The sequence below is a fragment of the Penicillium cataractarum genome, assembly GCF_028827025.1.
Source record: "Penicillium cataractarum strain IBT 29864 chromosome Unknown utg000001l, whole genome shotgun sequence".
Lineage (NCBI taxonomy): Eukaryota > Fungi > Ascomycota > Eurotiomycetes > Eurotiales > Aspergillaceae > Penicillium > Penicillium cataractarum.
Genome location: NW_026622737.1, coordinates 2,537,293 through 2,552,683, shown reverse-complemented (window position 1 = coordinate 2,552,683; position 15,391 = coordinate 2,537,293). Strand labels below are relative to the sequence as shown.

General features: G+C 52.0%; 6 protein-coding genes across 6 annotated transcripts; all 6 read right to left on the bottom strand.

Moving 5' to 3' along the window:
- Window positions 1-660: 660 nt before the first annotated feature.
- Window positions 661-978, bottom strand: N7496_000872 (uncharacterized protein; the record flags this gene model as incomplete). Its single annotated transcript, XM_056693803.1, has 2 exons — window positions 661-753; window positions 814-978. 2 exons carry the CDS (start codon window positions 976-978, stop codon window positions 661-663), a joined length of 258 nt encoding a protein of 85 aa, XP_056560532.1.
- Window positions 979-2,574: 1,596 nt separating this feature from the next.
- Window positions 2,575-2,796, bottom strand: N7496_000871 (uncharacterized protein; the record flags this gene model as incomplete). The annotated part of the gene is made up of 1 exon (XM_056693802.1): window positions 2,575-2,796. The coding sequence occupies one exon, from the start codon at window positions 2,794-2,796 to the stop codon at window positions 2,575-2,577; it is 222 nt and encodes a 73-aa protein (XP_056560531.1).
- A 2,998-nt stretch (window positions 2,797-5,794) lies between these two features.
- Window positions 5,795-8,416, bottom strand: N7496_000870 (uncharacterized protein; the record flags this gene model as incomplete). Its single annotated transcript, XM_056693801.1, has 1 exon — window positions 5,795-8,416. The coding sequence occupies one exon, from the start codon at window positions 8,414-8,416 to the stop codon at window positions 5,795-5,797; it is 2,622 nt and encodes an 873-aa protein (XP_056560530.1).
- Window positions 8,417-9,129: 713 nt separating this feature from the next.
- N7496_000869 (2-(3-amino-3-carboxypropyl)histidine synthase subunit 1/2) lies at window positions 9,130-10,848 on the bottom strand (the record flags this gene model as incomplete). Its single annotated transcript, XM_056693800.1, has 1 exon — window positions 9,130-10,848. The coding sequence occupies one exon, from the start codon at window positions 10,846-10,848 to the stop codon at window positions 9,130-9,132; it is 1,719 nt and encodes a 572-aa protein (XP_056560529.1).
- Window positions 10,849-11,130: 282 nt separating this feature from the next.
- Window positions 11,131-12,279, bottom strand: N7496_000868 (maleylacetate reductase; the record flags this gene model as incomplete). Its single annotated transcript, XM_056693799.1, has 2 exons — window positions 11,131-11,678; window positions 11,754-12,279. 2 exons carry the CDS (start codon window positions 12,277-12,279, stop codon window positions 11,131-11,133), a joined length of 1,074 nt encoding a protein of 357 aa, XP_056560528.1.
- A 617-nt stretch (window positions 12,280-12,896) lies between these two features.
- Window positions 12,897-14,213, bottom strand: N7496_000867 (WD40 repeat domain-containing protein; the record flags this gene model as incomplete). Its single annotated transcript, XM_056693798.1, has 2 exons — window positions 12,897-13,776; window positions 13,858-14,213. The coding sequence occupies 2 exons, from the start codon at window positions 14,211-14,213 to the stop codon at window positions 12,897-12,899; spliced, it is 1,236 nt and encodes a 411-aa protein (XP_056560527.1).
- Window positions 14,214-15,391: the final 1,178 nt, after the last annotated feature.

Genomic DNA, 15,391 nt, shown 5'->3' with positions numbered 1-15,391 from the left:
TTAACGCCTCCCGAGTCCACACCAACAATGAAACGGATCAGCGAATCAACATACACGACAAAACGGTCGCAATCGTGATGAATCATGAACAATGATAATCATCAATATAGTATTGAAAGAAGAAAGAGTCTTTCCCCAGTACTGTAGTGAGAATTCGAAACCAGGCCAGGGCTAGAGGAAGATCAACCAGGGATATTTCCCCTTGAGCGATGCAAGTCCTCGCCAATCACCCACTTTCTAGAAGATCGCTCATTGGTACATGCAGTGACGAGAACAAAATAAAATGCTGGAAATAGTCATCAACCACCAAGGGCTAAAATCCAAGGCTCTTGGTGGCGGTGCTGAAATGCCATTGCTTCCCATGCCGCCTCTCTAAAACTGAATAACGCCAACAAAAGAAACAGAAAATAAAAGCGAGTGTGCCCAGAGGGTCAGCTTTTGATCATGAAACTCGTCGCTGGCTGAACCTCCCATGCAAAAAAAAGTATAGTCAAGAAGAGGAAACCAGTCACAAGAAACACATCCAAAAGAAGTAAAAAGTAAAAAAAAAGTGACGAAGAGAAAAAAAAAAAAAAAAGGAAAAAAGAAAAAGTGCAAAATCCCAAATTAAACTCCGACCAAGTGCGTAGAACAAGAATCAAGAATGGATCAACGACGAGTTTAAAGCCGCAGGGCTTTTCTCAACCGTTCGCGCAAGGGCGCGCGGATATCATCGATTCGAGGCCGGGCTGGACTTCCGGGCTTGTTCTTCATCTAAACATGGGAGGAAACTGTCAGCTTTTTTCGATGCTCCCTGCATATGATATATCAGACGTCAGGGTTTCGGGAGGATCGGGTTTGCGCACCTCGAATCTTTTGGATCTGCTTGGCTGTGTCGTCCATGAGTTGTGCCCATCGACGTTGGTATTCTTCGACGCTGGTCATGGGTTTGGTGTCTTTGGAAGTTTGGGGGACGTCTTTGGCTTTGACGGAGTCCATTGCGATAGTATTGGCCGGGGTATATAGAAGACCGAGTGTAGGTATAGTTGTATGGCTGTATAGTATAGAAGGTGGTAGTGTGTTGAATCTCGATGAGAATAAGCCGGAGGTAAATAGATCGTCTAATATTCACAAGCAATACGAGACCGTTGGTGCAAAGTCCGAATGAATAGAATTATCGTCGCCGAAAAAGCTAAACTCGACAGCGATCACGACCCAAGGCCCCTTTATATAGACCAGCACTTGGAAATCCCAACCCGAAGAATATTCTATAAAACAGAAATTTAAAATTAAGAAAGTGAATCCACCATGCAAGATGTGGAAGATGCCTAAAATAAAAAAAGAAATCCACTTTAGTATTTAATTTGAATTTCTTTTTTCTGATCCAACCAACGCATTGTTGAAAATGTTTGCTTCTCGACAATGAATCACTAGAGAAAAGAAAACCGGTCACGAGCCGCAGAGTCCAGTGACTTCCATCCTTTTGAATGACTTCTCCCCAATCATTCAATTTCTTCTGCTCTGGAAATATCATCAGCACCACATCCACCAATCACTCTCAAGGCTGTCGCGTCTGCAGCTGATGTTTGGCTTCACCGACTCTCTTCCGGCCCCCTGGATTCATTCGAGTCCCTCTAACCGACTAGCGAATGGTCCGCCTGAACCAATTCCAACGAGACCCGGGTAAATCCCGGCATATGCAGGTAGTCCAGGATTCGAGATATATACAAAGTATCCCATTGGATCTACCGTCACTTCGACTCTAGTACTGACACTAGAGCCAACAGGTAGACGATTTACTCGTTCCGCCAGGGTTTGAAGCCGGATCGTGAAATTTGGCGCCAGTTGGTCTCCACTAACATCGCGTCCCCCCACTTGAACCACCCCACCTCCCTCCTTCCCCCTGGGCCCTGGGCTGAATATGGACGAAAAAAGCAAAATGGAAAAAAAAGAGACAGTACCGACGGTGATGTCAGTCCGCGGCAGACTAGTGACCCCAAGTGTCCAACTCCCCCGAAATCCTGATCGCGCTCCACCTGGCACCCACCGGCCCCAGTCCGACTGTCTTCCCCCCCCATCCCCCTTCCCTTTTTTCCCCCCTTGGGACCTTGGGGGGCGATGGTCCCTCACTGGCTAATGGGATGTCTTCCAGACGAGACCCAAAGAAGGCCCCGTACCAATCGGGGGGTTCGATGTCTGCATCCGCGCCAGCCGATCTGATATCTGATTCGAGTACTGTACGGTGCCCCTTTCACTGCCGCCTGACGAGAAGGTGGGCTGGAGGGGTTAAGGTATATGTGTAGGGGGGACACTGGACACAGCGTGAGTGGGCGGGTAAAGAAGGACAAGACATGTCGTGTACGCTGTACCTGTCGCTGTCCCTGTACTGTACCTCTACCTGTCCACCGGATCAGGCCCGACGGCTGGACATGTACTCCATACGGAGTACATACATCCACTAAACACCCAAGCCCCGGGGCGCCGGGTTGGGTTGATCTTGAGGATCGGCACGCCCGATCCACACCCGATCTCTGCGCTCGGCCATGCAACAACTGACAGCAAAAACCACCGAAGAAAAGGGCGTTTCTGCCTACCCTAAGCCCCTGCACCGGGCAGGACCTTCCTACCCGACATACCCAAGCTCTTATTGGGCCCTCCCAATCCGCCAGACTCATCCTCACCGCCGATAAGACATACCAAGCTGCAGAGTCCGTCGCGGGACGTTGCATCTTCCAATCCCACGTGGTACACGGCCGCATGATGACCGTTGCCCTGGCGCTCATCTCTCGTCTTATTGACCTGCTTTCTTGACCGCATCGTCGCGCGTCCAAGTACGTGAAGACACGTAATTGGACTGACGTCGGGTTTGCAACGCGAGCTCCCCCTACTTGCCCCTCTACTGACCACTTACCCCTCCATGACTATCAGATGACCGATGACCGACGCTCGGCCATTTCACTAGCTGCTGCTTGATGATGCTGTGCCGTGACAGCAGAATGACGCTGAAGGAATGCTAGAATCAATAATGACGATTTCGGCACTTTGAGTGCATTGCGTCGGCGTAGGAGATTGTCACTTGTCCATGGCACGATACTTGCGTCGGACCTTCAGCGCGACATTCGGAGGAATTAAGGTTCTACCAGGATGGTGGTATGACGGTTTACCGCCGAGTCTTGATCCAGTAAACGGTGCAGGTGTTGGAGGGGACAAGTGACGGTGGCTTAACAGACGGTGGCTTAGCAACATAGTTGTCAAGTCCTACCGAGGATTCGTATCGTCTTCTCAGCTCTTGATAGTGACTGGATCTATATTGGCGGATCGAATATGACTTCATAATACTTGAACTGAGACTAGATGATACCGTATACTTGATTAGGAAAGCTCTCCGCCACAACCTTCTACGACCTATACTATGTTGCCCAGTGCCAAAGATTAGAACTATAGACTAATCGCGGAATTGCCTGTTTTGTGTTTCCTTATAGCAACTTGACCAATAAGCGGAGAATAACACTGATCACGACTAGTCTACCCCGGCTAGATACCCTTGTAGCACTAAACATTGACAATAGGCCAGGGCATGTCTGCCTGATCTCCAACTTCAGCTATGAGTCATTGCCACAATATTTGGAAATTTAATAAACAGAAATCGACATACTTGTCATCAAGTTGATGAACAATAAGAATGCAACAAAATAAGTAATCCTGAAGCCTACGAGTAATACAACCCTCCCCTTCTGTGCTATAGACATGGAGGTACTAACTATACGAATCAACTCTACCATAACAAGCTAAACCCAAACAACCAGAACAAGCACTCAAGATCTCCACTTTCAGTATATACAGTAGTACCTCCCCACTCCCCCATCACCCGACGCAACGGACTTATCCAAAAACCACACTGTTCCATTCTCCTGGGTACCCCTACTATACACATCAACCCGGCAACTACGGTAAGCTAGCTGGCAACCGGCCCACCCACACCAACCCTCGGAAAAGCCCAACGATCGACCCAAAGTACAGTAGTGTACGGAGTACTCCGTACTTTAGTCCCAATCCACAATTCACCCTCACCTCCTCCGCGAGTCCCGCGAATCCGCGACGGGGAAACGGGGAAATGGGCGGAGCACAAGCCAGCGCAAAGATACTGACGTGGCCAAAAATACCTAGCTGAATCGGGCTAAAGGGGGTACTTTGGACACGTCAACTTTGTCCATGCTCTACCTAGTGTAGATATGGAGTACAAAAATACCGTAGGCGAGGAGGCTAGGGTGGATCGTGGAATTTCTGTGGAAGGAGATGCATACGGGGTTTTAACTAGTGGGACTGTACTTGGTGCTTTTTGAGCTTCGATCGCGATGTCCCGATTTGGACTTTTGGGGCCGGTCAGGGCGAAATATGGAAATTATGTTGTTATGTACGGAGTATGGAGTGCATTACTTGTTTTTCGCTCTTAGCGGCTGTAGGAGATGGGCATCTGGAGGCTATGATTACGATGTCTGGTAGGAGTCATGGAGCGATTGACAAGGTGTAGTGTCATTGCTCCTACGTCAGTTCGAAAGAGGAAATTGCTAGCTCCGTGATGATTAGGGTACCGTGGGGTGGCGATCGATTAATTGCGAGGTTTTGCCGAGGGAGTACAGTACCAGCGGTCTGGTGAGGACCGGTCCGTGAGAGTAGATTTGTCGTGGGCAAATGAGATCTACGAGAAATAGGCTTTGTTAGGCTTAAAGACTTGTTGATAGTGGTTTTAATACACCACGTCACGAGTCACGACTATCGTCTTTTTGATATTGATCGCCTCGGATAGGACTCTATGTATGGATGATGTACTCCGTATCGCCATCGAAGAAGAGAAGAGATGGAACGGGCAGTTCAGGCAGCGGTGGATATACAACTGGAATAGTAAACCAATCGGACGGGGAGATGTCGATGGGTCCTTTTGCTTATCCCCACAAGCCGGAGTTCCGCCAACACTATGGAGCCAGAGGTACTTATTTCCCGAAACCGACGGAGAAATGCGACATTCTTTGGAGCTTTACAGAGAAGATACATATACACCAGACCTTTTGACCTCGTGGACGACGATCCACTAAAAATTGGGGGGTAATATTGGGTCACGAGAACTAAAAAAGATATATGGAAAAAAAATGAACCGAAGGATGCTGCACGGCCCATCATGATCGTAAGAATAAGTCCAGCCGAGGGCCATGTCATGCCCATCCTTCACCTAATCACGCGCTGGATCAACCAGCCTGGCAACCGAGGAAAAAACTAAGAGAATAGAAATAAAATAATGATGAGTGTACCGGGCTCGGTGCCTGCATCCATTGGCCAGCCATGTTGTCAGACCGGTTTGTGTTCCTGCAAATCCGGTTGCCGAAGAAGCAAAACGGGGCACAGGGCCCCTGTCTCTGCTGTCTGCAGCTTCGGTCTGAATTGAAAGATTTTCGTTGAAAGGGAGGGGTAGAACAAAGGGTAGGTGAAGAAAAGAGTGCCGGATATGCCGTTAGTATGCGCCCCTCATGCCGCTAAACGCCCAGGTTGAAGTAGCATGTATTTCGCTTCGCGCCCCCGCCATGCATAGATCGCTTCGGAAAACAGATCCCCTGCAGAAAGATTCGTGGATGATGTGATGGGATGGGATAAATGCCAGGAAATGGGTATGAGAGTCTCCCCGTTGACGCCGTGGTATGAAGAAAAGATCGCTAAAGGGGAGAAAACAAGCAAGTAGAGAAGCCCGAGAATAGTCGAAGTAGATAATGATGTAGATGCGGTGAATGAGATGATGGCTTCTTTCATTGGACGGGAATGACGCTTATTCCGACTCGTCAGGTGCACCCGTAGAGCTGGCCTCGAAGAACATAGTACTCGATCCAACGCCGGGTGTCAGGCTCGAGGGTGCCATCGGCGATTCATCGGCCTGGGGTGCCTCGGACTCGGTGTCATCCAGGAGACAGCTGGTGACGATGGCGCCTCCAGAGTCAAGGTCGACGAGGTCAAAGAACTGGCCAGCAAATTCGGCAACTTCGTTGGCAACCTTGAGCTCCAAGATGCCTTCGAGCACCTGCATGTCCTTTTTCCATTTCCGCTCCCTCCGCGCCTTCTCTTCTTCTCGACGGCGGCACGTGCCGTCACGAGCACGGACTTTCATGCAGTTCGGGCACAGATAGTTTTCCTCGCAGTAGGAGCACTTGCAAGGTGGGTGCGCTTGTACGCAGTCCTGGCAGACATACACTGCACAGGCCTTGCATTCCCGGAGGTAGCTAGGGCACCGTTGACGTTGATCCCCGACAGCACGGTACTGGGGGCAGAAGAAGGATTGGCATCCTTGCCACCGTGGCGCTTCGAAGGGGGTCTCGGAGGATACGGATGTTGGTGAGGATGATCCGGAGTGGTTGGACGGTGGGGCGGAGAAGGACCGAGTGGCATTGCGAGAGAAGAGCGGATGAGTTGATCCGTCACCATTCGGCGTGTAGGATTCGGTATCATCTGCAATGATATCGCCCTGCGGGTCCTCAATAAAGCTGCTGTTGGCGGAATCAAGAATTCGCGATGTGCGGAATGGGAGGATGTAGTTAGAAAGTTGTGCGCTACGGGGAAACCGTTGGCTGAAAGTCGGCTCAGGTGATAACTGTGCTGCAGATCGGGTTTGAATGGTCATTTTCTCGAATGCAAGGTCCCTGTAGCCACAGATGCGCAGGCGAAGCCCGCGGAGGTCGTGTTCGATGCAGAGAGGCTTGGAGCAGCTCTTGCAATGTACTTTCCACTGTGGCGAGTCGTAGCACTCCTGACATAGGTTACGCGGGCATGGCGATACCTGTCGGTTGGGAGGTCCAAGCAACCACTTCATCATGGCAAGATGCCCGGTCTCCAGTGAGTAGTCCGGCTTACTCGGATCGCCATAGGCGTATTTTGGGAAGGTCTTGCTCCACTCGCTGACGGTGTACTCGAGGTCTTCCCAGCCTCGACCACGGGGCAACGGAACAGCTCGCACTTGATCGACGTCGCGACTGGGAGTGCCGATGCTGATACCCCCTCCTCCGGAGAAGATGGGTTCCGTGCAGCACCAGTGGAACTTGAGAGCAGGAAGTGACGTCGGCGCACCTCCATGGACCTGAGTGTTATCCATTGGGTTTGGGACCGGGTCTTGCATCGAGCTAGGCGAGAGGGTTGCCCCGGGAGCCCACCACAAAGAAGTTGAACTGTTCGAGTCGTTACTGCTGCTGATCCCAGGGTCGAGAGCTGATTTACCCCGGTGAAGGTATGGTCGTTCATAGGCACAGCTTGCACACAGGGTTCTCCGACACCCTACACAATGCATCAAGATGCTGCACTGCTCGCACCGTTCTGAGATATCATCGAAACAGTTGTCGCATTTCACGTTCTCCACAAACTGTGTATGACTCTGACGTAAATGTGCCGGTGTCATTTTCCCCTCGCCGACATCTGGCCCTTCGCCAGTTCCCAGGGCTTCACCCTGACATCCCGTGTCGCAGTTCTCCCACAGCTTCCCATCGGGCACACGCGGCCGCTCAGTTTTGGAGTCCACAGGGCCGATCCAGTTCTTGCATCGCCATAGCCGGTCGAATACCACCCAAACCTCCGGAGAACCTTGCGGAACCCGCATCGAGACATATCCGCGTCTGCGGAAACATCTCCCAGCTGGAGTCGTGCACCAGGCAGTGTCGGTCCATATCCCTAGTTTGTGACAAAGATTGACTAAATCATGAGTCGGCTCCGAGTCAGAGTCCTTCCGCAACAGCGACGCAGCTAGGTACGGCCGACGACGGTGGTGGCGGCATCGATACACGTAGAGGCTCTTCAGCGCAAGCCGTTGGGTGGCCGGAGAACTGCCGATATTCCTTTCCATATCCACATCGTATTGCAACCCGAACATGGTCAAATACGGGATAATGTGGTACTTGAGAGATACATTCTTGCAGCCCCGAACTGACAGGTGCTCCAGTGATTCTCGACGCGCATGCAACACGGTCGAGATCAGAATCTGACCCGAGACGGCTGTGTTGTCCAGTTCCAAGCTCCTGAGGCATCCACTGAACGGGATGACCACGTTCATCAGTAGCTGATCTAAAGCATATGGTCGTGATTGGCGTTGGGTTTCCGGGTCCGACATGCCCGGGATAATAATCCGCGTTGACGGCAGGGTGCCCGACGGGCAGAGAAGTCGAAACGAAAGGGATTTCCATGCGGTCGGATACGACTGGAGGAATGTACGGAGGTAATGGGAGGTGTGGTAGAGCGCGAGGATGGTGTCGGTCGGGACCTGGAGGAGTAGGGACTCGAGGATCGGAGCATTGGTGGTGATGACCCGTTCGAAGAGGGAGAGCATCCGCTGTGCGGGGATGGCGCTGTTTTGCAAGGCATTTTCAACGAGCTGTTGCGGTTCTTGCTCAGAGCCCGCGAGTTCTTGCGCCATAGTGGTTCGTGTTGCGGGCGATTTGACGCCGGGCCCGCGTGACTAGATACCGATACCGATCTTGACGCTTGCTCAACTCAACTCACGCTTAGTTTAGGTGGAGAGATGGGACGACGCGAGATCGCGAAGAGGTTGAGTCAAGATGCAGCTCATGATAAGGTGGGCTGGAGTTGGGCAATAGGCAATCACATCTCCAGACAAGCCACCATGCAAGGCCGTCAAGCGTTGAACTGGGTTCGGTAATCGATAAGACGTGGATCGCAAGGGCTGGGGCGGATCGGCTATCCGAAGGGGGGAGCGAGGGAGGAGAGGGGGAAATTTTACGAAGAGAGAGAGGGAGAGAGAGAAAAATAGAGATACGAAAGAAGTCAAAAAGGAGGAGAAAATTGAGAGGTCTCACGGGATTATGCACCAGCCTCAAAAAAAAGGAAGATCGAAAGAGTCCAGTTGTGCCGGATGCGCCCGTTAGAGACAACAGCGTCATGTGATACTAAGTATTCATTCAGAGACCAGGGTCCTAGGAGGAGAGAATATGGATTCTTCACCAGTTCAATAAGACGAATCTATTGAAAGGTCCGCAGTCACAGAAATAAGTTGATCGACGAATTATTTGCATTCTATCGCTTGGATGTACAAATAGACTGTGATGGTCTCTGGTTGTTTTCTATAGGGCGCTCGGCCGCCGTTTCCCAAGGGCCCAAAGCGGCGCTAAACTAATGTTTCTCGCTCGATTCGCCCACAGTGTACCCCCTCGCAATACCCTTGCGCCCTTCCTTGACAAGCGTACTGTCCGATGGATCCTCTTCCTCCTCATCATACCGAATATCGAAGTCACTTCCCAACCCCTTCCATGTCCGTTGGGACTGTAAGAACTCCGCCCCTGGCGAGACGGCGCCGCCGATCATCGCTAAGTCGCCCTTAGCTCGTCGGGCCAGAGCCCTAGCAGCGGATGGGCCGGCCGCGGTCGACCCGTCGATCTGGGAAGAAGCGCGGGGTGCGGGATCTCGCATCGGACGGGAATGCGAGACGTATCGTCCTGTACGTAAATCGAACTCGGGCGGTGCACTCTCGGGTTCCGACATGTCCTCCTCCTCGTCGACGTTGTCAGTTCCGCCATTTGAGGTTTCCTGCTCGTCTTCCTTGGATTCCTCCTCGGCAGGCTTGTCCAGGATGGCCTGGAAGTTGCTATGCCACGATCCGGTCCAAACTCGCTCGGCATCGCTCTTCAGAGCCAGTTCCAACTCGAATGGAGTGATGACGGGCTTCCAGAAGTCCCTGCTGTCCACCAGCGAGCTCTCCCAGCAACCAATAACCACCCAGCCGCCAATCTCACTAAAGTTGGCGACCTTGGCGGCATTGAGTTTGCCCACGACGAACATATAGCTCTTCTTGCCTGCAGCGGCAATCTGCTCCTTCACATGCTCCACAATGTGCAGATAGTTCTTGACACTAAGAGTGTTGATCAGAATGCCCCAGATAGGAACAGTGTTCAAGGAAGTCAAAATCGCATAGCGACGGCGTAAGGCGGCCGAAGTAGAAGCGGGAAGTGGCTTGATATTAGTGTTGCTTGGGTTACTCGTGGGGTAGATATGAATGGCGGCAACGCGCGAAGCAAGGGTCAAGAGCAGGGCAGTAGGTGGATCAGAGATGTGGAACAGCTGCCAGTCTGACAGTGTCTCCGGAGCTTCTCGAATTGTCTCGGGCACAGTGCGATTGGGAATGGGCGAGGAGGGCTCGTGAGCAACCTCGGTAGCAAACAAATTGCTGTAGCCATCCTGCACCAGGCGAGCGTAGAGTTCGGGGACATGACCGGAGAAAGTCACGTCGGCTGCAATGATGACCTTGGTCGACAAGTCCGGATAGGTCGTCTTGAACGCCTCCACGACGGGCTCCAAAGGCAAGGCCTTGTGTGTGAAGACGTAGATCACGGGTAGTCTGGCACTCGGCGACAGACAAGATCTTCCGTAATGCACCACGACGTCGGCGTCCACATGCTCCGCAGCTACCTCGTCCACGCAACAGGTACCGTACGAGGTGTCGGCCAGAATGTAGAGACGAGGAGACCACTTCTCAGTCTCACCAGCGACAGACAGCCGAGACACCGAGTCAGTTATGCTTCCTTCCGCATCCGTTGCGCCACCATTTGTCTGGCCGGTTGTCTGAGTCCCATTCGCACTGGCAACGTCCTCGGAGTTGAGGCCACGGCTGAGTAGTTGGAAAACCCGTGGAGCATCTGGGAGCATATCATCGGGGAACTGAAGGGCAATGCGCTTGTACCGCGCCTGGCGGATCTCTTGCAGCGTGCGCTCGATGTCGTAGGTGATGGAAAGTTCATCGTCGGACAGCGGCTGCTTCGCATCGTTGGCGACGACGGGCTCGGTGGCCTCGAGGATTCGATCGTCCGGGGTTGACAGCACGGGAGCTGCCTCCATTTCGGAACCCATTTGAGAAAGTATATACTGGTAGGTGGGTGTTGGAGGGGTAAATGGGCGATATGGTGGAGGGACCTGAAATTTTTGGAGAAAAAAATAATTCCCCCACCTTCCCCCGCCGATAACAAAAATTGCGGATCAGCCCATTGGCAGAGGCCCAACCCTAACATTGTCCCTAGGAAACTTGATAATGCAGATACTAATGTTAAGAAAATCATGAAGTATAGGCTTGATTTGATCATTTCATAAGTTTTAAGTAAGGGTTGAGGCTGAATATTCTATCTACAAATTCGCCTTAGCTGGCTCACCCGCCCAAACTCGGCGAATCAACTCGCGAATAGGAGCCCGCTCGATCGCACGAGGATTCCAGTAAGGATTAGAGACCGCAATATCAGCAGCCTTGTCAATATCCTCTTCCTTCATACCAAAGTCCTTGAGGCCACGCTTGACCTTCAGCTTTTCAAGCAGCACATTAAGACCGTGGATAGCATCGCCATTGCTATCCGGCAAAGCATCAGCTAATTGCTTGATGGCCTCTGGAATATTTGGAGCATTGTATGAAATGGCATGGGGCAAGACTGCAGTGTGGGTCTCCGCGTGGGGGAGGTTGAAACTGCCGCCCAGAGTGTGGCAGAGCTTGTGGTGGATGGACATGCCCACGCTGCCCAGGCAAGTACCGCACAGCCAGGCGCCGTAGAGGGCCTTGGACCGGGCTGATTGAGAAGAAGGGTTCTCCACGATTTCGGGGAGGGCGGATGCGAGGGCCCTGGTGCCTTCAATGGCCATCATGTTAATGATAGGGTTGGTGTTGCGGGCGTAGAGAGCCTCGACTGGTTAGTTCAGAGAGAGTTAGTCAGATGTACTTGGAGAGGAGATTCGAGTCATCGAGATGTATAGTCACTAACCAGCATGGGCAATCGCATTGACACCGCTGGTAGCACTCATAGCTGCCGGCAGGGTCATCGTCAAGTCCACATCGTATATCACCGTGCCAGGCAGGATCTTAGGATCAGAGCGAGTCTTCTTCAATCCATCGGCCGTCTCGCCCAGGATAGGAGTCATCTCACTGCCTGCATACGTCGTCGGGATGCAAATATGCGGCAGTCCAGTGCGAATGCTAATCGCCTTGCCGAGTCCAATCGTGCTTCCACCTCCAATCGAAATGACCGAGTCGGCACCCTGCGCCCTGGCATATTCCAATGCCTTCTCGGTGATATGAGTCGGGGTGTGCATGGTAGCCTCGCTGAAGATGCCGGCCACCTGGCCCTTCAAGACATTCTTGACACTCTCGGCCTGGCTGACCTGCTGCGGTGTTGAGAGGACCAATGGCGCCTTGACTTGCAGCCGGGTGATTTCCTCAGGGAGCTTCTGCAGGGTGCCGCTGCCGAAGACGACGCGGCCGGGGTTGGGATTGTACTCGAAGGCGTCCATGATGCTGGCTATTAGGGTATCCTGTAGTTAATTTCTCGTCCTGCGATAGGGGATTAATGCAGTCTTATAATTGAACTTCCCCCCACACCCCACCGTGATCCGAGGAACGTCATGGGCTACAGCCGTGGGGCCGTGGGGTCGACAGTCGGCAGTTCGATTGAGCTTGGTTCCGATGTGCACTTGATCCGCTGGCTCAGGGACGGAAGTTTTAGTTTCTGGTTTGCATTGGATGATTATATGACAGTATAGCATACTCTCGGTACTATCGTCTACCATGTCTAGCCATGAGAATTGGCCCAATGCCTCTGCAAAGTCACAGTCTAGTTGTCCTTCAACGCATCGCGGAAATCCCCCGGGCTTAGTTCAGCATGAATAAGCCGTTCCGTAGATGTTAAATTAGGTTAGAACTAGAACTAATCCTCGGATATACTTCTTCCTTTTGGACCCTCTCGGATGTGAACATACCCTTAGGGAATTAACCATAAATTTCGATATACTCAAACGCCGTTGGAACACTACTCATGTGGATAAGAATATCATTTCTTTGTAGTCCTTAAACATACAATATGGGTATCAGATAAATGCGGCTAAGAATAGGCCGTCCTCTTTTCGTGTTTTTAGTCCATGTCAAAAGCGATGACATCCGGTCCAGTACCACGGCCCGACTTGCCCTTCTTACGCTTCTTGCGCTCGTTCGTATTCGTGTTCCGTCGCTCCTCTGCATCGCTGTCGTCGGAGTCATCACCACTGTCGTCGCTATCACCCATCATGTGCTTTCCTCCCGCCAGGTTGTCGCCACCCGAACCATTCACAGCTTCATGCCAGACCTTGACGATCTGACCACCACCAGAGACCAGCCGACCCTCGACATCGAAGCCAAGGCCAACCACACCCTCGGTTTCATCGTGGACAATCTCGGACGACACCTTGTTCTGGCCGATGCGAACGAATTTGATCAATCCATTGCCGAGACCGGCTGCCAAGATCTTGCCCCGGCCCAGCTCATCTGGCACGGTGACCAGCGTCTCAATTGCCTCTGCGCCACCGGCGTCGCGCTGAACGTAGATTCGCTCGTCTTGATCATCCCACGCGCCTTTCTCCCAGAGCGTGATGACGCCGTTGGATCCACCTACAGCCACCTTCTCACCACGGCTGGTGCCGCTGCTGGCAAGTCCGCCGATGAAGGCAGTGCTGACCAATTCTTCCTCTTGATCCTCGCTGCGTACTAGGACGCCGCGGCGCAGATCAGTCACAGCAAGGGTAGTGCCACCAGTCGTGACCCATTGCTTGCTGAAGCCGGAGGTGCTGGTGTCGGAGGCAGGGAGGGGAGTCAGAGAGGAGATGTAGTCGTCGTGGGGGTGGTGCGACTGCTCGGGTCGTGCAGAGACCTTGGAGTAGGGAATGCGGAGATCGTAGAGGTGCAATGCGCTCGAGTCTGTCGCAAGCAAAAGAGTCTGAGGGGAGAGGGCGTGAATGACGGTAGGCGCATCGATTGACCTGCAGGGCAGAGGAAGGAAATGTTAGCCAGAGATATTCCAGCTGATGCGCTGAGACATTGTATACGAGGAAAAATCATACCCATTCTTCTCGAGAGGAATTGCAATCTTGTTCTCCACCTGTCCACTCTCTGCCTTGGCCATCTTCACCAAACCGTCCGTGCCAGCGGAGTACAGCATTTCTCCATCAACGCTGAATGCCAAGCACCGACAGCTGCCCTTGTGTCGCCGTGTCCTCCACATGGTGTCAATGTGGCCCTTGCCATTGCGCGAAGACGAAGTCGAGGCATCATCATCGCTGTCGCTCTCTTCCGACGGCAATCGGAAGGTTTGAACGTGGCCCGCAGCCAGACCAACCGATACCACAGGCTCCTTGGGGTGGATAGCTTGGGTGAACAGGTCTGAGGACAGCGGAAGCGTGCAGACCGTGTCGAACATGATGGTGCAGGAGCTGAGCGAGTTGCTGCTCGGGCGAGACAGAGGTAATTGTCAATTGGATTTTGTAGTTTCTCAACGACGATTCTACTGAGCGGAGAGCTCTGGGAGCTGCCCGTTTTTTTTCGCGGGCCGGGAATCTTCCGTGTTGACCGCCTTTTGGTTACTTTAAAGTGGGACTGGGTGATAGATGACATCACTGATCTAAGGTACAATCTATATCAGCCCTGGTGTGCTAATAATACATTAACACAGGGTGGAAACTGTGCACGAGAGCAATTGAAATCATGATATTTTAAAATGAGCAGATTGATTTCAAGAACAGTCGCTATCCAACCATATTTGCCTATAATTTCCTATGAACAAATCATCAAAACTCATTAAGGGAACAGGTATATGCTCCGACATGTTCTTCTTGAACCCTCCCATCGATATGTCGCTGTACTATTTGCCGGTAACGAAGCTAGAAGCACAGTATTTCAGAAAACATCACAAATTGTTGTTCATTCCTCCACTTGCATGTGCCAGTCCACCAACAACACAAAGATAAGCCAGTTCCAGTTTCATGCCAAGGGAGTGGATTCAGGAACCCTTCTGCCAGTTCCCAAAAGGCCTCAATCAGGAAATCGTGCTCCTATTCCTCCATAACCTCAACACCATCTCTCAACGGGTCATTTTTCGAATTTCCATGTGTTGAAAGACTCTACGAAGCAGTTGGGATCTTCGGCACTCTTAATATTTGGTGGATCATGGGCCGGGAAAGCGAAATCGGCACACGAGTATGTTGGACCCCTTTATCTTCGGTATACAATATGCATTGCACTTATGGGTCTGGATGCGGCTGACGAGGCGAGCGAGGAATTCGGGGTATTCTCGATCTGGTCACTATCCGCCTGCATGGGTGGCATTTCACCCTCCATAGGAGGTATGTTCCAGGAAAAGTAGGAACCAGCGCTCGAACCAACACACAACGATAAGATGGTCGTCGCGAATAGCCGCCCACGCGACTGTATACAGTTATTCATTACCACCCTGTTGCCATTGATCGAAATCCGGTTGATGGCGTATAAGGTCGGCCTAATGTAGATCCGCCACAGATAGAGTCAGGAAGATATGTGTATTCCTAAGCTGATTCAGTATTGCGTTAGCTCTGCGCACTTACTACCCCAGAACGGATGTGT